The sequence below is a fragment of the Paramormyrops kingsleyae genome, chromosome 12 (genome assembly GCF_048594095.1).
Source record: "Paramormyrops kingsleyae isolate MSU_618 chromosome 12, PKINGS_0.4, whole genome shotgun sequence".
Lineage (NCBI taxonomy): Eukaryota > Metazoa > Chordata > Actinopteri > Osteoglossiformes > Mormyridae > Paramormyrops > Paramormyrops kingsleyae.
In genome coordinates this window covers 9,716,184-9,738,607 of record NC_132808.1, presented here as the reverse complement: position 1 = coordinate 9,738,607, position 22,424 = coordinate 9,716,184, and the positions used below count along the sequence as shown (strand labels likewise).

The following is a 22,424-nucleotide window of genomic DNA, read 5'->3' as shown; positions in this document are numbered from 1 at the left end:
ACCAATCATCTGTACAGGAAACATGTCATCCGCCGTGCAAACAGCACTGAGGCAGACCCCTCCCACCCATCCCAATGACTGTTCATCCAATGCCACCTGGCAGAAGGTTCCAGAGCATCCAATCCATCACTGCTAGACACTGAAACAGCTTCTTCTCCCAGTCAGTCAGGCTTCTCACTACCCTGCTGTCTCAACAGCCTCCACACTTAAAGGGGAAGAGGAAGAGCACAAGGGCCACAGATCTGCTACAGACGAAATTATGTATAATAATCTGAGGGAAGGTGGTCAGACTGATGTAGAGAAACAGGCCCCAGGACAGCAGCCAGAGGGGCAGAAGTATCTAAGGCACCTACCAGTTCCAACACGGTGCCTTGGAGTCTCTCAACCAAGCCCAGCTGTTTCTTTATCCTAAGAAAAAACATACAGTTGTTATAACAGAGTTCAGAGGCCTGAGTATCACATTTTAAGTAAAATGATCCTATTTTTATGTGCTTCTTACTGTTCCCTGTTCCCTTAAATTTAGGAATTCCAGCAATTACATGAAGTAACAGAATTAACTAAGGACATGATAGGGCTGTCACAATATCAGATTTTCACTACACGATTATCGTGGGCAAAATAATTCACAATGACAATATTGTTATGGTATATAGTCGTCCCTCGTTTATCGTGGTTAATCCGTTCCAGACTCTACCGCGTTAAATGAATTTCCGTGAAGTAGGATTCTTTATTTCTTTATTATTCGGCTGCACCAGGCGTTGAAGGATTTGCGGGGGTGCTCGAATACATAGGCCTACAGTCCATACGTACAGTAATTTTAATTGTAATACAGAGGTGTATAATTGACTCAGACAACCGAGCGCAAGCTGTATCATTTTCACTGTCTATCAACTTTTTAATGAATTAATGTATTTGAAAAAAACGCGATACAGTGAAGCTGCGAAAGTCGAAGCGCGAAATGGCGACGGACGACTGTATATAGAAAATTTTCATGAAATAATTATAATAATTAATTAAATTTGTTTATTTTGTGTTTTGTCTTTTTTGGCCAAATATGAGTGTACTGAGATGGAGAGTCTATAATCATCACTATATAAAAGCACAGGAACAGAGCAATTATACTACACAGAGAGTGAAAAGACAATCAGGGCTAAAGCTCCCTTTTGCACTTCCTGCTGATCAGCACTTCCTGCAGACTGGGGTGTCTAACATACCATCTTTTTTATGAAATCCTGTAGTGATTCCATTAACATTTCTTTTAACGACATCGGGCTCATTTTACAGACTGTGTGTAATTGATCTCCACCAGATATTCAGCCAGATATTCTGATGTTGGATTCTTTCTGTTCTCTGTCTGTTTAATAAAAGTTCTGCATAGTACCTGCACTTTTCCCTCAGTGTGTGTTTATGGGTCTCGTTAGGTGCCCCAGTCACGGTGGGGTGACCATATGTGTCCCTGACAACTACCACTATTATGCTGCAGCAAAGTCTGATGCCAACTAGAGGAATGCATGTTATTAATTTTTTTCCAAATTTATTGCCTGATCCCACTGATTTGGAGTGATATAAATATGGCTGCAACAAACACAAAATACGCCAAACTTCAAATTTCAAGTCAGCGTGAACCAAAGCTAAGTACATCAAAATACCATGTTGCTAGATTGCAGCAAATTTAGAATATAAAGTAATATTTACCAACTTGGATATTTAGGTAACAGCGCTGATCCAAAAACTGGAAATTGACCATATTTATACTTCATTTTTGAAATATCACAGTTATTCTCAAAATTTTATGACAGCCCTCATTCCCATACAGTTCAATATTTAACACATGGTGACACTTTTTTGTAACATATTTGCCTGGTGACTCAGTGGGTAACACTGGCACCTCACACCCCCCGGCTTGGGCTCTGTGTAGTTTGCGTTGTGACTCAGTGGGTAACACTGGCACCTCACACCTCCCGGCTTGGGCTCTGTGTAGTTTGCGTGGTGACTCAGTGGGTGACACTGGCACCTCACACCTCCCGGCTTGGGCTCTGTGTAGTTTACGTGGTGACTCAGTGGGTGACACTGGCACCTCACACCTCCCGGCTTGGGCTCTGTGTAGTTTGCGTGGTGACTCAGTGGGTGACACTGGCACCTCACACCTCCCGGCTTGGGCTCTGTGTAGTTTGCGTGGTGACTCAGTGGGTGACACTGGCACCTCACACCTCCCGGCTTGGGCTCTGTGTAGTTTGCGTGGTGACTCAGTGGGTGACACTGGCACCTCACACCTCCCGGCTTGGGCTCTGTGTAGTTTGCGTGGTGACTCAGTGGGTGACACCGGCACCTCACACCTCCCGGCTTGGGCTCTGTGTAGTTTGCGTGGTGACTCAGTGGGTGACACCGGCACCTCACACCCCCCGGCTTGGGCTCTGTGTAGTTTGCGTGGTGACTCAGTGGGTGACACCGGCACCTCACACCCCCCGGCTTGGGCTCTGTGTAGTTTGCGTGGTGACTCAGTGGGTGACACCGGCACCTCACACCCCCCGGCTTGGGCTCTGTGTAGTTTGCGTGGTGACTCAGTGGGTGACACCGGCACCTCACACCCCCCGGCTTGGGCTCTGTGTAGTTTACGTGGTGACTCAGTGGGTAACACTGGCACCTCACGCCTCCCGGCTTGGGCTCTGTGTAGTTTACGTGGTGACTCAGTGGGTAACACTGGCACCTCACGCCTCCCGGCTTGGGCTCTTTGTAGTTTACGTGGTGACTCAGTGGGTAACACTGGCACCTCACGCCTCCCGGCTTGGGCTCTTTGTAGTTTACGTGGTGACTCAGTGGGTAACACTGGCACCTCACGCCCCCCGGCTTGGTCTCTGTGTAGTTTACGTGGTGACTCAGTGGGTAACACTGGCACCTCACGCCCCCCGGCTTGGTCTCTGTGTAGTTTACGTGGTGACTCAGTGGGTAACACTGGCACCTCACGCCCCCCGGCTTGGTCTCTGTGTAGTTTACGTGGTGACTCAGTGGGTAACACTGGCACCTCACGCCTCCCGGCTTGGGCTCTGTGTAGTTTACGTGGTGACTCAGTGGGTAACACTGGCACCTCACGCCTCCCGGCTTGGGCTCTGTGTTGTTTGCGTGGTGACTCACTGGGTAACACTGGCACCTCACGCCTCCCGGCTTGGGCTCTGTGTAGTTTACGTGGTGACTCAGTGGGTAACACTGGCACCTCACGCCCCCCGGCTTGGTCTCTGTGTAGTTTACGTGGTGACTCAGTGGGTAACACTGGCACCTCACGCCTCCCGGCTTGGGCTCTGTGTAGTTTACATGGTGACTCAGTGGGTAACATTGGCACCTCACGCCCCCCGGCTTGGGCTCTGTGTAGTTTACGTGGTGACTCAGTGGGTAACACTGGCACCTCACGCCCCCCGGCTTGGTCTCTGTGTAGTTTACGTGGTGACTCAGTGGGTAACACTGGCACCTCACGCCTCCCGGCTTGGGCTCTGTGTAGTTTACATGGTGACTCAGTGGGTAACATTGGCACCTCACGCCCCCCGGCTTGGGCTCTGTGTAGTTTACTTTCTCTCCCCATGTTTCCCCATATACTCTGGTTTCCTCCCAGTCCCAAAACATGAGGTCAGGCCAACTGGCATCTCTGAATGTCCCCTCGTATGTGAATGTGTGTGTTTGCTCTGTGATGGACTGGCATCCTGCCCAGGGTGTCCCCTGCCTTGTGCCCAGTGCTTCCTGTGACAGGTGCCAGGCTCACTGTGATGGATGGATGGATTTTTTGTACATTACATTTTATCAGAAAAAATGACTTGCACATATAGTATGGAATAAAATGTCTGCTTACTTTTCTTTTTTGGCCAAACCTGTAATTAAAAAAGATTCAATTAAGCATTACAAATGTAATATTCATGCAGGTTTAGTACTGAACATCTGGAGATGTAAACCGCCAACATGCTGGAAAAATTCCAGTACACATATTCAGCATTTATGGTAAGTTATGCGTCATATCTCTGTTATACTTACAGTATGCAGACACCTCTACAACAAACCAGCCAAAGAGGAAGACAGACCCAGAAATCAGGACAATCAGCCGTAGATCCAATGGCTGTTTTCCTGTGTCTGAAATGACATGATCACAAAAATCACTGAGAACTGAGGTCAGTAAATGAGCAGTAAGTGACAGATATTAAACCACAGGAATCTCTATATTTCCTAAAGGGTTTGTACAATTTAGTTGTGTGGTTAAGTTTACATAGTAAAAGTAAAACATCTCAAATTTATAGTGTATTTACCTGCTTTGAGTATTAATACTACAGCCAGAGCAACAGAATTCACCAGAGGGAGACCAAAAGCCCCTGAGAAATATACATATTTACGGGGTTTGGCTGAAAGGTAGAGAGAAAAGCATCAGTCATACAGCTACATACAGCACTGTGATGAAGTATTTGCCCTGATTCCCTCTATTTTTAACATCCATAACACTTAAATGTGTCTGATAAGAAAACAAATGTAGTATATTACAAAGAACATTCTAAGTGCACAACACAGTTTTTAAATGATTCACTGAAGGAAGGGGAAAAAATGAAAAATAAAATTAAAACAAAAACAAATATTCCCCAACACCCATATCACCCATGTGACAAAGTAATTTCCCCCCTTTTGGCATCGCTGTGGAGAAATTTTTACCCACTCTTCTCTACAGAATTCTTTTAATTCAGCCACATTGAAGGGTTTTTTTTACTCTAAACTACCCATTTAAGGTCATGGGGTTCAAGTCAGTACTGTGACTAGGCCTCTGCAAAACTTTATTTATTAATTTATCTTTCAGCCATTCAGAGGTGGACTTGCTGTTGAGCCTCAGATCACAGACTGATGATGGACATTCTCCTTCAGTACTTTTTGGCAGACAGCTGAATTCATGTTTCCCTCAGTTACAGCAAGTCGCCCAGGCCGGGCAGCAGCAAAGCATCCCCACAGCATCACTCTGCCTCCACCATGTCTGACTGTGGCCATGATGTTCTTTGTGTGGAAGCTGTTAGCTTTACTCCAGATGTAGCAGGACCCATGTCTTCCAAATAGCTCCACTTCTGACTCATCAGGCCACAGAACATCCTCCCAAAGGTGTTGGGGGTAATCGAGGTGCTTTTTGGTGAATGTTAGACGAGCCTCATGTTCCTCTTATTTAGCTGTGGTTTCTCCTTGCATCTCTCCCATGGACACCATTATAGCCCATTGTCTTTATAATCATGGAATCGGACATTAACTAAGACCCGCAGTTCCTTAGATCTTCGTCTGTGGTCTGCTGTAGCTTCCCTGATGAGGTTTCTTTGTGTTCTCAAAGCAATTCTGCTAGGCTAGCCACTCCTGGGCAGATCTGCCACGGTTCCAGATCTGTTTTCTCCATTTGCAGATGATGGCTCTTATGATGATTCACTGCACTCCAAAGGTTTTAGAGAGTGTTTTGTACCCCTTTCCTATACCTCAGTGATTTTCTTTCTCAGGTCTTAAGGAAGCTCTTCTGATTGAGGCATGGTCTGCTGCTTCTTGAGACCCTTATCCAGCTCCTCATTGCTGCAATGGTTCTATTTAAGTGATGTGTAGGTTCATCAGGGCTGGCAGCTGTGTGTCTAGTTTAATTTAACCCATTATCATTTAGATTTGGTTTATTAGTTGATTGAGTGACTGATTACTTTGTCACAGCACTATATATACAGTCAAACAGCCACTGGATATTTTCAACATTTGCAATGCTCTATTTGCAAAATAAGAAAATAAATCATAATATTTTATTTAAAATATTAAAAAGTATTTATGAAACACTATATTTAAACACCTCGTCAATGAAAAGGTTTTTTAAAAATGATTTTATAGTAAAACAAATACCAACCAAGTAAATCTTCCCGCTCCCAGAATTGAAACAGCATTGTGACACTCAGAATGTAAACGAACACAAACTCGCAGATCTTTACAGGTCGTCCTGTGGTCAGAAATAGTTGCACTTAATATCTGTTTTTAATACAACAAAGGTTATTAATGAAATGAACAACTTTCTGTTCCTATAAAATCAGTAAATTCATCTCTGAAGACACACATAAATGATAGACAGTTAAAGCTTTATTATAATCAAATGGTTTCCTTACAGTTAAAGGTTTTCCTTACCTTTGTCATTCTCTAAAATCACACTTAGATACAGGAAACTTAATATTAGGTGAAGCATGAAGAAAATCACCAAAAGGATTTTCTGAGCAAAATCTGAAAAGCAATAAAACATGTAAAACAACAGATTAAATAAACATAACATACAACAGCCCCCCATTAAACATTATCCCTCTGTTTTTGTCTGTTATATCTTCAAAGAGTGGGAACTTACAGGGGGTGGACAAAATAATGGAAACATCAGTATATTAATCTCAAAGACCTAATAAGGAGTTTGGCCCCCTTTAGCTGCAATAAAAGGTTCAGATCTTCCTACAGTGTGGTCATGGAATCCTGAGGTGTGCAGTGGGACATTGGACTGATCTTCAGAAAGAAAAGCCTCCAGGTCTTTGCAGTATTATGGAGGTGGAAATTGGCCTTGGATAAAAGCGCTTTCTGAATGGCAGCCCTGCCATAAATCCCAGCTTTGTGAGGTTTATGGTTTACGGGTTTTATAGGGATTTAGTCCTGTGGTCATTTTTGAGGCTGTACTTTTGTGATGTTTACCAGCCACCCTGTCTGTCTGTCCCTGTCTGTCTGTCCCTGACTGTCTGTCTGTCTGTCTGTCCCTGTCTGTCTGTCCCTGACTGTCTGTCTGTCTGTCTGTCCCTGTCTGTCTGTCCCTGTCTGTGAGCTTTGACTTTTGACCACTGTTCCTCTTTGCTGATTCACTATGTCTGTTGTTGTATTAATTTAGCTGTTTTTGTTCCTGCTGCACAGCTAATTCTGTTATTATCTACTATCATCTACAGCCCTGGTGATTATTGCACATGCGCCATTCAATCACGATGTCACATCATGCAGCCCTAGATCTTTGCCAGGGTCACTCTGGAAGCCCGGCTCTGTGACCCCCAGAAGGTTTGGTGTATAATGTTATATGGTTTATCATCCACAGCTGTACAATCCCACCATTTTGGAATGCTAACAATTAGCAATGAATGCTAACAGTAGGACAGCTTATAGGACAATTATGGGGAGACGAGGCCAGGAGGCCCCAGGATGATGAGGAGAAAGGCTGATGTGAGGCTGTAAGGTGTCACAGACTCGGGAGTTTCTATTGAGGGGCAAGGCATGGTGCAGGCAGAAAAAGGAGTGGGCGATCCACTGGCGGCTCAACAGGAACACGGGGGTTTATTAACAGAATCAGAAAACACTGGAAACACTACAAAACAGACCCCAAGAGGTCATAACCAAAAAGGGGTATGAAGTAAACTGACAGAACAAAAGGATCTACGAAGGGGAACTGGATACACCGAGAACAGGCAGGGGATCAAAAGTAGCAAACAGTAAATCAGGGAACCACAGTCAACAAGAACACCATCATCAAAGGTACCATCAACAACAAATGACACCCTGCAGAACAGAGCAGGATCAGGAACTTGTATACAGAGGCTAACCAGAATAACACAGGACAGGTGAGAACAATTAACAAGGGCTGGCAAAACAGGCAACAGGTGAAACTAATAATTAAATCAAGGAACTCAGAAACTAACATGGAAACTAAGAAACAGAATATACCGAAGACAAGTAACACATAATCACAAACACAGGAACCTGGCAAAACCCAAAACAAAAAATGGAAACTACAAAACTCAGGAAGTAGAAAAACTAATACAAAAGGAAACACTATGGAACAAAATATACTAAAGACAAACAGAGGTGGCTGGATTCAAACACAAGACAACAGGGTTTATTGGTAACCACACACTCAACTCATTGAGCCATGTGGCAGTCCAGGGAGCAGGGGAAACACACTAAAGACTTTAACAATGAGGAGGACAGGATGGCCAGCGACATCTGCTGGCCAAACGGGGAGGAGACATGAAAGACTGTGACAGACGGGTGCAGACATTGACAGTAAGGCAGCTGAGGAGAGAGAAGTGAGGAGAGGCGACACTTAGGAGAGGCTGCAGTCTCAGCCGCATGGGGAACATCTTGCTGAATAAATAAAGGGCTTATTATGGCTCATCATGGAGCCTCCAAAGAACCAGGAATAAGCAGCAAAATACCAGGGAAACATTCATGGTGATAAACTGTAATAATGTATCATCACGGTCATAGATAAGATCTCTCTAAGGGTGTGAAGTGTTTGTATGTACAATGTAGGTCAGTTTGTATACTTTTGAGAATAGGGAAAATAGGAAATAAGGAAAATACTTAAAGTTTGCTAAAAATGATCATGAAATGAATATTTCAATAAGCATCATTATGCAACGTGTTACAATTTCAAACTACATATAAACAGGGGAGAGTTAAATTTTGAGAACCACATGGATTTTAATTGTACTCTGATGACTCAATTTAAAGGGTGACTCATGTAAATTATCAGTCACAAACAGGCTGAATATGGCTCAGTATAAAATTTCATACTTACAGTAAAATCCCTCCAACTTCTTATCTTCAAAATCCCATAAAAAATCCTTGACAAAGATGCAGGCACAGATTCCCAAAGCAGCCACTGCAATCGGAATTGAATATTCTGAAAAGGGAAAGATCACATCAGTCTGTGCTGTATAATTATCCACACTAGTGCCTGATCCTATCATTATTATTAATATAAAATGTAACATCATGACTGTCTATGTTTAATAAATCAAAGGTTTTCCTCATTTAAACAATCACTGTCTTTCCTTCGGCTCCCTTTATAAAGGTACAATTCACACATTGCCAGTCACATGACACCAGGGTTGGGTTGTACTGAAATACAGGTACTGTGTTACATATTCAGAACACACAAATGTGTTTGCTGTGTTCAGCTCATGTTATGTTTATGAAACAGTATTTGAGAATACAGACACTATATGAGATTTAAGAGAAACTTTATTGATCCCAAGGGGAAATTCTTCTGCAAATAGCAGCAAGTGTGAAGAACACAGACAGAGATACATATAGAGCAAAACAGACAAAGTGCAAAGACACAATGACAACAAGTAAAGCTGACACCAAGAAGTTAAAAAGTACACAATACAAAAATAAAATATCCTGAAAATATTAAGAAAATGAGTAAATATTATTATTTAATATTAATACACTAATGAGCCAAAACATTATGACTACCCCCACAGCTCATGTTAAGCTCTGGGATATATTAGACAGCATTTGATACTCTTAGTTGACATGTTGAATAAAGAATAAATGGGCAGAGATAAAGATCTGAGTGACTTTGACAAGGGTGAAATTATCATGGCCAGACGACTGGGTCAGAGCATCTCTCTTGCAAGGCTTGTGGGGAGCTGACAGCCAGCCGTGGTGAGAACCTACTGAGAGAGTCTGAGGAGGGAAAAACCACCATCTGCTGACAGGGTGCTGGGCGGCCAAGACTGATCGATGTGAGATGTGAATGAAGGCGATCCCGTTAGGGTCAAACCAACAGAAGGTGACTGTGGCACAAATGGCAGATAATTTCAAGGATGGTCACAGGAGTAACGTGTCACGACACACAGGGCATCGAACCCTGCTGTGCCTGGGGAGGACATGGTCAGGATGGTAACTCTGCCTACCACCCCCACCCTGATTCACCCCCCTCAGTGCTGCTGAAAACCCCCAAGTGCTTAGGAAGGTCAGGCTGGGAAGCGTCCCACGCTGAGTTTGAGCTGACAGTGCAGCTCACTGGGGGGTGGGGGGGGGGGCGTCGCTGGCGGAAAAGGCCCTGCAGTTGGCCATGTGCCAGGACGATGCTGTTCTGCAAATCTAGTCCATGTTCATTCAGAACAAATGCGCCCCCTGCAGGCAGCCCTGGGGCAGGCATTGGAGAGAGAGATTGTGTGGGGATTGTGTGGCCTGGCCCCCCCAGAGAGTATGTACCTGCTGCACGAGCCGTGTGCGGTGACAGCTCAGAGCTGGGGAGGCCTGTGTGGGCCACCGAAGCGGTGAGATTATCTTTATTGTCATTGTCACGTGGGCAACGAAATTGAAAAAGCAACTCGACTCAATGTGAGGCATAAAAAGAGTAATAAATATTAAAGATATACAAATTGCACTGAATACTGCATTGTCTATACAGATTGCACTAAATACACAGACTGCACTGAAGAATAAAAAATTAACTATCATGTTTTACATTTAAAGCCATGATTGCTTTGGGATAAAAACTGTTTTTAGGCGGTTTGTCCTGATTTTCATTGTTCTGTATTTCTTGCCTGATGGCAAAAGCTGAAAGAGACAGTGACTGGGATGTGATGAATCCTGTGAAATGTCCATGGCTTTTTTCCGGCATCAGGAGGTGTAGATCTGTTCCAGGGAGGGGAGAGGGCAGCCAATCGTTTTCTCCGCTTCCCTGATGACCCTGTGGAGAGCTTTCATGTCTGAGGAGGTGCAGCTGGTGTACCACACGCAGAGTCCGTACGTAAGTACGCTCTCCATGGAACAGTGGTGAAAGGCAAAGAGCAGATTTTGGGGAAGACGGTTCTTTCTGAGGATTCTCAGAAAATACAGTCTCTGCTGCACCTTCTTCAGTAGCTCCTTGGTGTTCGCACTCCAGCTCAGGTCATCCTTCAACTCAATACCCAGGAACCTGAACACCGGGACCCTCTCCACATATCCCCTGGCGATGTTGAGTGGCTGGATGTCTGTTTTATTTTTCCTGAAATCAATAACCAGCTCCTTTGTGTTTGTGGTGTTGAGCAAAGCAGTCTGGTGTAGCTCCCCTGCTGCTCCAGATGGGTCAGGGCAGCATGAAGGGCTGTGGCCACAGCATCCTCTGTGGATCTCTCTGCCTTGTAAGCAAATTGGAATGGGTCCAAGTCTGCTGGCAGGCAGGCCATGATATGACTCCGCATGAGTTTCTCAAAGCACTTCATAATGACTGATGTGAGTGTCACTGGGCGGAAATCATTCAGACTGTTCGTGATGGATTTTTTTGGCAGTGGAACAATGATGGAAGACTTAAGGCAAGATGGAACAGTGGCCTGGGATAGGGACTGATTGAAAAGCCTAGTAAGGACTCCAACCAGTTGATCCGCGCAATCCTCCAGTACCCGCCCAGTCACACCATCAGGTCCTGCAGCCTTCCTCGGGTTCACCTTCCTCATCACCCGCCTCACCTCCCACTCTTCCACAGTGAGTGTGTTGCTGTGGTAGCTAGGTGGAGGTGGAGCTGCTGTTGGTGTCACTTCAAAGCGGGAAAAGAAGATGTTCAGCTCCTCTGCCAGAGAAGCAGCTCCCTCAGCGGCTGGTGATGTGCTGGATGCCCCACCACACCTGCCTGGTGATGTTACTCCTCAGATGGTCCTCTATCCTCCTTCTGTAGGCTGCCTTGGCCTCTCGGATGCCTCTCTTCAGGTTGGCTCTCGCTGCACTGATAGTGCTCTATCCCCGCACCTGAAAGCAGTGTTCCTGTCTTTCAGCAGGTTCTGCACCTCCCTCGTCATCCAGGGCTTCCTATTAGGATAAATCCTTATGCATCTATCCTTGGTGACCTTGTCCATGCAGAACCTGATGTAATCCAGTACTGTTGTGGTATGGGACTCTGGTGATCAAAATCTGCCAGTCAGTTCTCTGGAAGTCGGGGAGCACACAGCCGCAGTGTCTGGACGCGCCGCCATCTTGCTTGCTGTTATTGCTATTATCAGTGCAGGGTCCGTGTAGACAGAGGTGATCCTAGGGTCTGTTGGGGCCCCAAGCAAAAATTCACTGGGGGCGCCCCCCTCTAACCAGTTTTTGTCATCATTTTAATAAATAATCTGACATTAACAAAAAATTGTGAACAGTAAACTTTTTTTATTTTCACAAGTTACCATTTTCAGCAAGTTAATGGACTTTAAAATATGAAACCAGTGGCTAGAGGCTTGGGGTCCCCAAGCAGCTGCCTGCCCTGCCTGCTGACAAGATGCGCCTCTGCGTGTAGAGGGGACTGTATGCACCCCTAGCACACCCATCCCATCACCACCTGCTGTAGGAGGGGCCCAGCAACACAGATGGGGGAGCCTGACCCAGTTCCCCCCGAAGCTTATGATGACGCCCCCCGGTGGCAATGGTGGGTCACACCTGTGCTTGGGACTTTTGCCATGTCCCTGTCACAGTGAAGGGAGGCCCCTGCTCCGCGATAGTGGACATGGGGGGGCCACCGTGACACTGGTGATGCCTGACATGGGGCAGCCTGGACTCAGCTGGAGCCGACCTCTGTGCAGCTGCACATGGTGCCCGGTGAGGTGACCCCCCCATGAGAGGCAGGGGGATGCTGTCTGTGGCTCTCAGGGGCAAGACAGTGCATCACCCAGTGTGGGTAGCATCAGTGCTGAACCCCTGCATCCTGGGGTTAGACTCCCTCAGGGCTACGGGCTGCTGGATAGACCTAGAGTGCGGGACTCTGAGCTTCTGGGGAGGCCTGTCATCACGCTGGCACCTGAGGTCGGTAAATTATATAAGGCTGGAATTGCATTTGCCCTGAGCTACCCAGCTCATCTCTGCATCACCCTAGATGCACTGTACAAAAAATGTTCAGCCAACTCAAAAATTCAAGGCAACATGCTCCAATACATTTTTGAGTTAAGCTAGTCAACTCAATTACAAAAGTTCAACAAACCTGTAGACAGAGGTTCAGCTAACTTTGACTTCAGAGTTAAGGCAACACTGTAATACAAGTTAGATTAACCTAGGTACAAAGTACAAACTTGGATTGTTAAATTGTCAACACTATTTTGCAAGTTCGATTAACATAGGTACAGAGGTTTAGTCAACTTTGTTTGAGGAGTCAAATTAAATTTAAATAAACCTGCCTTGTTTGGGTGACATTTTAAGAGTTAATGTTTTCATTAACTTTTTTAAATAGCAAGATTCAACTGTAATATTTCAAGTTGCCTTGTTTAGAGTAATAAAAAACTTATATTACCATTAGAACCTACAGGCTAAAAAGGAAACATTGGATCAACTTAAAATATTACTTCATTTTTTCAAACTTTTTTCACCACCCATGGTGGCAGAAGGCAAAATTACAAGCTAATTATTCCTCATCCTCTGCCCATCTCAACCTAATGCAATTTAAAGTGCTGCATAGATACACTAAAGCAGAGCCAAATTAGCGAAACACTTCACTGGCATTAGCAAAGCCTGTATAAGATGTGCCTCTGTCACGTTGCACCGAGCACATACCTTCTGGCCATGTGCAAAATTAATATGATTTTGGAAACACTTTTAAAAAATAATCTCTGAAGTTCTGGAGACTGATATCACACCCTGTCCACTCATTGCCGTTTTTGGAGTTCCTCTGAACCACTCTAGGATTACTTAAGGGAAATTAAATATTTTATCATTTGCATCTTTGATTGCCTGTAGATGTATCTCCTTACATTAGAAGTGACCCAAGCCTCCCTCAGAACACTCTCAGCAGACTGATCTGTCATTGTTTAAACTGGAAAGATCAAATTTTCTCTTAGAGGGTTGACTGAGAAGTTTAACACCACATGGCAGCCTTTCCCTCCCCCTATACTAAATTTCCCCCCTTTTCGTATTTGTTGTTTTTTTAAATGAATTTCTGTAACCAGCAAAAACAAAAAAGATGATGTGGTCAATAACTGATTATTTTAAAAAACAAAATGAGGAGAGAGAGGACGCCGGTGGATGACAATCGCTCAATGGAGGAGACGGAAAGAGGAACTCCCGCTCACCAAATTCAAATCTCAAATCACACTGATGAAAAAGAGCAGGTTGTATCCAACTTATTACACGGCTCTCTGGAATGCTTGATTCTGATTGGTCAGTTGAGACATTTGCAGGCTCGTTCTTTTCAAATAATAACCGCTCCAAAGTAATAACGCATAGCCGGTACTACTTGTATGTTTAAAATCCCTCCGCGCCAACAAAGATTACCCTTTAAAAATGTTAATTTAAAACAAATATGCCAATAAAATGTTTCAAATTCATATTCATGTAAAGTTTTTTCGCGTCGGGTCCTGATCACACTGTCGGGGCTTATTTCTGCGATAACTACCGGCTGCATGTACATTATCCCTTACTTATGCCAATGACAGCCTGTGCTCAGTTCATAGCCGAGATATCAGACAACCTCCAGTAAAAGACTGCAGACAAAATTGCCTCCATACCGTCTGTCAATTATGATACATAGTGAAACTGATATTTCCAGCCAAAAATGTGAGAATGTGTCACTGAAAGGCCGTCCAATATCCTAAGTGGCCGTATTGAGGTTGAACATGCCCATGCAGAAGGTAAGAAGTGTGTGAGTGAGTGATTTCTCTTACAATATGATGCTATGACTAATGACCATGAAAAAAAACTTATACATGTTCATTATAATAACCTAAACTTTAGAATATAATGTACACTGCCCGGCCACTAAAAAAGTCGCAATTTGAATTTTTCGTTTAACGTTTTTTTTGGCCGGGCAGTGTATAAGCCTAATGTTCAAGGTAAATTTTACAATAGACAGAGTATTTTTATACGCAAAGGGAAATTTCAGTGTGAAAGAAGCTGTCACATAGATTACAAAGTGCAGGTTTGTCAGTAATGTACAAATAAAATTTAAAATGTTCATTGTGCATTACAAATATAAAAAGTCCAAATGATGAAATATGAGAACAATGACAAAGAATTCAATATCTGTTTGCTTAATGTAATGCATGTTATGATGTAACCAAGAAGCATTTGCTAGCCTCGGTCCAAAATGTGCAAACTGGTTGGACAAACCCATCGCCTTGGGGCAGATGGAGCAGCTGTTACTCTGGGCCCCAGAGGTGGAGTGATATCTCTCCTCCAGGCAGAGGCTGGGTCCTTTGCTGTCCCATTACACTGCAGGCCACACAGCTATGTTGTAGCTTAACATTTGCCTGTAAACATAGTCATTCTATGAAAACCTAGTAATATTTTATATTCTGTTCTATCTAAAGATTGGAGCTGGGGTTGTTGAGTGTTCAAAGGGATGTCTCTGTGACTGGGCAGGTACATGACCTGCTCCACCTCATCTGGAAAACACACCACTGCAGCCCCAAATCAATGAGGGAGCTCAAACAATCGGGAGCTGAAACTGGAGTGACAGTGAATGCAGCCAGTGGGGTGAAGGGACACCAGGGAAGGACGGCATCACCCAGAGTTCTGGGCAGTTTACTGCAGTATATATGCAGATGGATCAGCTGGCAGGTGCCTCAGCCACTGCAGACACAGCTGGGAGAGCAAGAAAGATTAATATCTCACTGTTTTAAGGTGGATGGTATTTCATTATTGAAATCAGTTTAACTCTGGTGTTGTATGAGAGAATGAAAAGTTCACTGGTATATTTGCAGTTCAAAGCCACCGTGGAGGATGGAACATTTGTGACATTCTGCCACTTCCTGTCAGACCTTTTCTCTCCCATCAGCCGGTTTACCCTGCTGCTACAGACAATGATGTAATCCTACCTCAGGTAAAGGAGACAGAGACCAGAGGGTGAAACATATTTTGAATCTTCCCCTAACATGTTTCTTATATGCCAATAAAAAATCAACTATGTCTTTCCAGGCTATTAGTGGCCTCAAACGTCTCCTCACTACCATAGAAAGTATGGAAGCCAGACACAAAATGGTGGCAAGTTGTGTGAGATCCTGGCAGCCATGAAGGAGCAACAGAAACAGGCAGAAAGGGGTTAAAGTATCAGGCATGTGATGTTTATATAAAATCTAATGTTTACTTCATGTTCATAAAATGTATTTAGTAGTATTTTCAGTCTTTATGCTTCACATGGTGTCACCGTTTGTAAAGGGGAGGCTGAAAAGCTGGCAGAAGGTCTACAATCAGCCAGTGTGCACCTAGACTGCAAAGAGCCATAGAGCTGACCTGTGAGTCTGCAGTGAAACACCTAAAGAAAAGGTTTAGCAGTCTGCTTGGTGAGTTATTGTAATCTATCACTACATTGTGAGCACACTGACATATCTATAGTATAATTCACAGGCCTATGTATTTTCACATTTTCTGTCTTTGTCTTTTACTGATAGAGGAGACTATGAAGCACACATCAACATCCAAGGCAGTGAGGTGTTTCAACGTGAGCCTCATTTTTTGACCAGATGATAAGCTGGAGGTCCTGAACCATGGTATTGGAAACGTGAAGTTTCTCTTATGCTACGTTCACACTGCGAGCGGCGAGAGCGTCAAAGCGACCGGAAGTCATTCATTCTCTATGGGAGGGAGCGTCGGGAGGCGTCGAGGAGCGGAGCGGCGCGTCGCGATCTGGGCGGCGGGAGCGTCAGACAGAAGTTGAATCCCAGTCAACTTTATGGTAATGAGCTGTGACGCGGTTGGGCGGCAACCAATGGGAATGTAGAGATGCTCCGCTAAAGAGAGCGCCGCAGAACATAAGCGTGTGAACTTTTGTTCCGACCCAACCGTTCCTAGGCACAATGAAGGAGAGACTTATTATTGCTGTGGCCGGGTACCCAGTTATATATGATGTGTCTCTGTTTGCATACAGGGACATAAATAAAAAAAATGAGGCATGGACCAGAGTGTCCGAAACAATCGGTGTTCCAGGTGAGATGGTGAAGTGCATAATATATTTTTTTGATCAGTAGTAATTTAGGCGCCATAGCAGAGAAAACAGTGCAAATTATCGGTAATGTTATACCTATTTATAGCATTAGTGTTTGTCAAAACATAATTATGTGTTTTAGTAGAACTGTCGTGATACATTTTAAGTACTATTTATGTTAACTAAAGAAACATAAAGCACAAGCAACTACTTGGCGATCATCCATTGTGATCCAAGGTAAATTTGAAAAGAAGCGCTACACTATTTATAGGTAACATTTTCCCTCCAGAACGCTTGATTTTAAGTGGGAATGCAAATAACTGGCTCACAACAATATTTATTTGACAAATTATGTCCTATCAGGAGTCGGCGCAAAGATATAAGCTACACGTTTGTTTGTTTTGCAGCCCTTTTAAAAAGTTCTGGCATTCTGAGTGGCCTTGTCCCCGCCCACTCTATGACGTCAGAGAGCGTCTCCGGCGTTGGCTAGCGTCGCGTTCAGGGCGGCGGGAGCGACGGCTGGCGTCTTTGACGCTCACAGTGTGAACGTAGCATTAGAACATTTCTCCACCGTCCAAGACAGGTGAGTCTGTTTGTGCTGCAGGTATATTTTTGTTGACATTATGACTGAAATTACTTTGATAACAACTTTGTTCAAACAAAACATAACAAGACAAACGTCACTGTTGATTTTGTAAATTGGTTTGATCAGTATACTAGATTTTTGCAGAATATCCTGCACTTGGTTGGGATAATGATGCTGCTCCCAACATCTGCAACAGTCTGCAAAAGAGGCTTCCCCTCACAAAAAAGAGTTAAGTCAGATATCAGGACAAGTCGGCACACTGATACTGTGGAGGACCTCATTCGAATCAGTGTTGAGGATCCAGAACTGATTGATTATTATTTTTTTTTAAATAAATATTCCCTCCTCCACCCCCCCTCTGCAGAGGACTACTGTATTTGTATTTATTTATTTATTTCATTATATATTTATTTATTTTATATTTTTATTTATTTCCTCAAAAGAAGGAGAGGGAGGGGGGGGGAACAAAGGAGAAGAAGGGGGGAAGAGAGAGAGAGGGAGAGAGAGGAAAAGAGAAAAAAAAAAAAGGGAGAAAAGAAAAAAAACAAAACAGATAATCTGCTTCCATGTCTACTGAAAAGAGAAAGACAACATACAACACCTGTACGAATCACAACGACCATCAAACGTTAAATGTTGTTGAACAGAACACACACAACCAGCATTACAACACATGCCCAGAAGCAACAGCCGGTCAAGACAGTGTGTGTCCGTGAGCACCTGTGTGTCAGCGCGCTGGTGTTCCTAAGGTTTCTCCATGTAATTGTCTAGTAGTGTGTGTGGGGAGCCACAGCCCCGCCCACCCAGGACATGAAGCCGGAGGAGACCCGGGCCCCAGACATCCAGAGGCCCCCCAGGGCACGAGAACCCCAGGAGGACCACCGCAGGGACAATTGCAGCCCCCACCCAGAAAAGGGCAGAGGAGCGCTCCAGAGGGGGGCCATCCGGCAGCCACATCACAGGAGCCCCAGGGGGCCGTGGCGGCGAGCACGCAGGCACCGCCGGCAGCCGGGCAGACCGGACCGCGGGCCCAAAGGTCCAAGGGCCCCCCCACCCCCCAGCCGGGGCCCGACAGAGCCGGAAGGACCAGGCCCGCCAGGCAACCGCCCAGAGTGAGCCAGCACACACCAGAGCATTCAGCCCCGGACATCGAGAACCACCAACGCATCGGCAGCCGGGGGCCTCATTCACCGGCAGGGAGTGTGGCGGGGGGGAATAGAGCCTGAGATGTTATTTCAGGTGGAGTCCAAGACCCAACCTGACACATGCGTATAGACAAACAGGCGCACACATACACAAGCATACGTTCCCACCCTCATGCACACATAAACAAATATTCACCCATTCGCCCAACATGAAGACACACAGAAATGAACGGCATACACACACTCACACTCCCCATATATACTCTATACTCCGAGATCCAGGCACCACCACCCCCAGAGGGGCAATCCGCCACCAGACACCGGAGATGGACCCCTTTTTTTTCCCTCTGGTGTGGGGACCAGAAGACCACCCCAGACCCCGCAGCAGCCGAGAAGCCCACCAGCCCAGACCCCGACCGGACGGCCAGCTCTTCTCAGCCCCCGGCTCCAGATGGTGAACAGAGAACGGGGGTGTGAAATGACCCCATGCTTCCCTCAGCCCGCTCATATGTGGTGTTGGTGCGTGTTGTTCTAAAGTGCTTTAAAACAGGGGAAGAGCATGGTGATAACCACCCCCTGCCAATCAGCAGCTGGTGTCAGCTCGGCCCCTCCCCAGAACCCTCAATGTCTATGTGCAGCTTAATATTGAGAAGTGGGCACTGGCACCAGAGGTAAGGCTGAGTAAACAGACCGCCCTCTGGATGCCATTCCGTGTGCCCACCCCCAAGGCCCTAAATGTATGTGTCATGACAGAGTAAGTAATGAGAGTGTCTTTGGTCTTGATTGAAAGTCTTGATCTTATCATGGTCTTGGTTGGGATGGTTCTTGATCTTGTCTTGATCTCGAAACGGATGGTCTTGTGCATATCACTGGGAGTACATCTGGTCACCGCAGTGCCAGGAGGCCTTCTGTACTTTGAAAGGCCCTGAGTGAGGCCCCAGTGCTGCCCTTTATCCTAGACACCAGTAGGGTAGAGGTGGGGGTGGGGGGGGGGCTCTCTCAGGGGGACGGATGGAGAGAGGGGGGTCACGACCTACAGCCGCTTGTTCAGCATGGTGGAGCAGTGTTACTGTGTCACCCATAGAGCTACTAGTGATGGTGCATTGTCACAGGAGAGTGAGGGGCTGTAGTCCAAATTCGAGACCATGCACCTCTGTGACAGTGTGCTGCAGCGGGAATGGAAGGAGCCGCCACCGGTGAGGAGAGGTGGCAGGCAGCGTCCCCAGGGCTCTGTGAGTGGTTGTGCTCCAGGCTCAGCATGAGGCTGCAGGGTCTGGCCACTTCAGGCTCGAGGACTTCAGCCCCCACTGTGACTCTGCACGGCACAGAAGGGCCCTATGGGCAGGTCACTCTCCCAGCTCCAGCTGCTCCCAGTGGGGCCACAGTGGAAAGAGCAGCGGTGGGTGTTTTAGGTTCTGACAGGGGTAACAGGTACCTGCTCACAGGGATGGATTACATCACCCAGTGGCCAGAAGCCTATGCCATCCCTGACCAGGAGGGGGAGACAGTTGCAGATGCCCTGCTGGAGGGCGTGTTTAGCTGGTTCAGGGAGCCAGAGACTATGCACAGTGACCTGGGGATGAACTCTGAGTCGGCTGCACATACACAAAATTCCGCACCTCCCCCCTGCAACCTCAGAATTACGGACTGGTGGAGAAGTTTCACTGCACCCTGGAACAGCTGACCTGGATGCAAAGTGTTCTGGTAGTGGTTTGGGGATGTCGATGTTCATGCGCTCCAAAAGTTTGTGCGCAGATTATTTTGGCTGTTCATTACCAAAACACAATTGCTCATTTAATCAACCTTGCTGACATTACAACATATTACAGTGTCTAAGGATATTCTGAATGAGGTACATTTTGAGTATCTTACCAGAATACAATACTGCATTCAGCATTCAGTGTCATAAACTCACTTTTCACTGTGAACACAGACGTGTTTTTATCCATCCATCCCCCTGCTGTCCACACATGAGATTTTTTAAATGAACATTGAAAATGTATTTGTCCCCTTCCTGATTTTGTATTTTTAGGCATATTTGTCAGACATGTTTCAGATATCAAATAAATTTTAATATTAGGCAAAGATAACCAGAGTAAATACAAAATGCAGTTTTGATGATGATGTCATTTATTAAGGGAAAAAGCTACCCAAACCCACCTGGCCCTATGTGAAAAAGTCATTGGTAAGTCATGAATTATTTCTGATCAACCATAATTATTAGAAAACTGAGTTCAGTTTCATTAGCCACACCCAGTCCGGATTACTGCCAGACCTGGTCCATGAAGATATAACTGAAATAGACCCTGTCTGACAAAGTGAAGTAGGTTAAAAGATCTCAAAAAGTGCCACAAATATACATAACAACAAGAATCGGACAAATATTTATTTACATTATGTGATATATGCATTATTATGTGTTTATTTCCATTATTTGTAAATATATTTAATTCCATTATTTTACATTATTAACATTTACCTGCTTCCATTTACAAACACATAGATAAAAAGAATGAAAAATGCAGGAAAACTCACCTAATATTAATGTGTTGTTCATCCAGGCAAAGAGTTGGGAGTAAACAGCAAGGAACAGCATGTTAAACATTGTGGGCTCATCTGTAAGGCAAACAGAGCAAATCAGACACCCTCAGTCTCTCATCAGTCTATACAGACATAACATGATATTAAATAACAAAGTGTCCTTGGGCTTTTCTTCCCCTGAGTAAAATCCTGCCGTCCCCAGGGCCCGACTGCACTGTGAGGTCATGCACAGTAAGGCCCATGATCTGAGGGCAGCGGGGGTCAAAACTCAGGCCAAGGATTGTAATGCCCCCCCCCCCCCGAGTCAGAGGGTCCCTTGAAATCCTGTGGCGCGATGAAGGTGAGGGCCGACATGTGTCGGCTGAGGGGGAATCATGGGCCATCCCACATGGAGGCCAAGCACACCCCCAGCCCATGCTGCCCACTACAACAGGGATGGGAAGTGTGAGTCTGTGCCATAGTACCCCAAAGACGGTCAACTGTGCCTGGGTCTAGGATGAAAGACTAATCCAAACAATCAAAGACTAATCAGCTAATCTAGTCGCTGGCTTCCTCAGGACTTTCCCTGACTCTTGAAAAATTGCAGTTTTATCCAGAAAAGCAAATGATGAGCAGCCTTGGGGCTAAAGTGACCTTCACCAAAGTGAAATGAGTAAAGGCCTGTTCATACTTCCCCAGATGCGTACAGTCTGCGCCAACACTTTGCACAAACAACATGGACATGTTTGAAGAACATCTATTTGGAGAATTTTGCTGTTATAGACATTTGTATGACCCAGCATGTTTGAATTATCAAGATTAAAAAACTGAAATCCAAAGTAAACCTTGAAATCCACCAAGTAACTTATAAAGCGGACAAGGAAATACACCTGCCCCAGACTCTTTAGTTGTACTAATGAGAGTATTTGTTATTTTGTAATTGATGTTTCAAATTGCATAACTGTTTCTTTAGACTTCGCAGTTGTGTTAAATGTTAAATATATTTTTGTTTTAAACACATAATTTATCATTTCGATACTAGCTAACTGCTATTTAAAGAGTTTAAAAATGTTTCAGACACAGAGATGGCGTGCTGTAATCTATTCTAAACCCAAGGATATTAACAGATTATTTAACTGACAAACATAATCTGATGCAGTTTTAACAAAAATTTTCATCATTCAGATGTCCTTTTTGTATTGCTGTTTCTTGCATGGCACTATTATTTGACGTCAGGAAAAAAGTCATTAAACTGTGTTTTGTGTTCAATGCAACATGTGTGGCTGTACTTGAATGCAGACTCCGGGACATTTCCCCAGTCTGTAAATTGCTGCTACAGTATAACCTATAATGAAGTAGATGATGCTAAGTAGCGTAAAATGACAGCCAGTCTTTCCCATAACATTTTTGTCTTTTCCTCCTCCCGCACATTCTGTGCATATGCAAATTCCATGGCCATGACTGCAGAATTATGAACAGTTCTGTGTCCAGATTACACGTACAGATATGCAAACATAGTCTGTGTAACGCC

At 44.9% G+C, this 22,424-nt stretch overlaps 1 protein-coding gene across 4 annotated transcripts in view; it reads right to left on the bottom strand.

The window, feature by feature from the left end:
• The window catches only part of LOC111841540 (uncharacterized), a 178,217-nt gene that overhangs the window by 89,464 nt on the left and 66,329 nt on the right, over positions 1–22,424 (bottom strand). For 2 of the 4 annotated variants that reach the window (XM_072718644.1, XM_072718643.1), the window contains exons 12-15: positions 20,909–20,989; positions 8,564–8,668; positions 6,154–6,246; positions 5,882–5,971 (exon numbers count right to left, since the gene is read on the bottom strand). In XM_072718644.1, the coding sequence (XP_072574745.1) occupies positions 5,882–5,971; positions 6,154–6,246; positions 8,564–8,668; positions 20,909–20,989 (369 nt within the window). Of the gene's footprint in view, positions 1–353; positions 409–3,838; positions 3,858–4,017; positions 4,114–4,286; positions 4,380–4,798; positions 5,972–6,153; positions 6,247–8,563; positions 8,669–20,908; positions 20,990–22,424 lie in introns of all 4 variants that reach the window. The other 2 variants (XM_072718642.1, XR_011994028.1) reach the window with 2 other exon arrangements.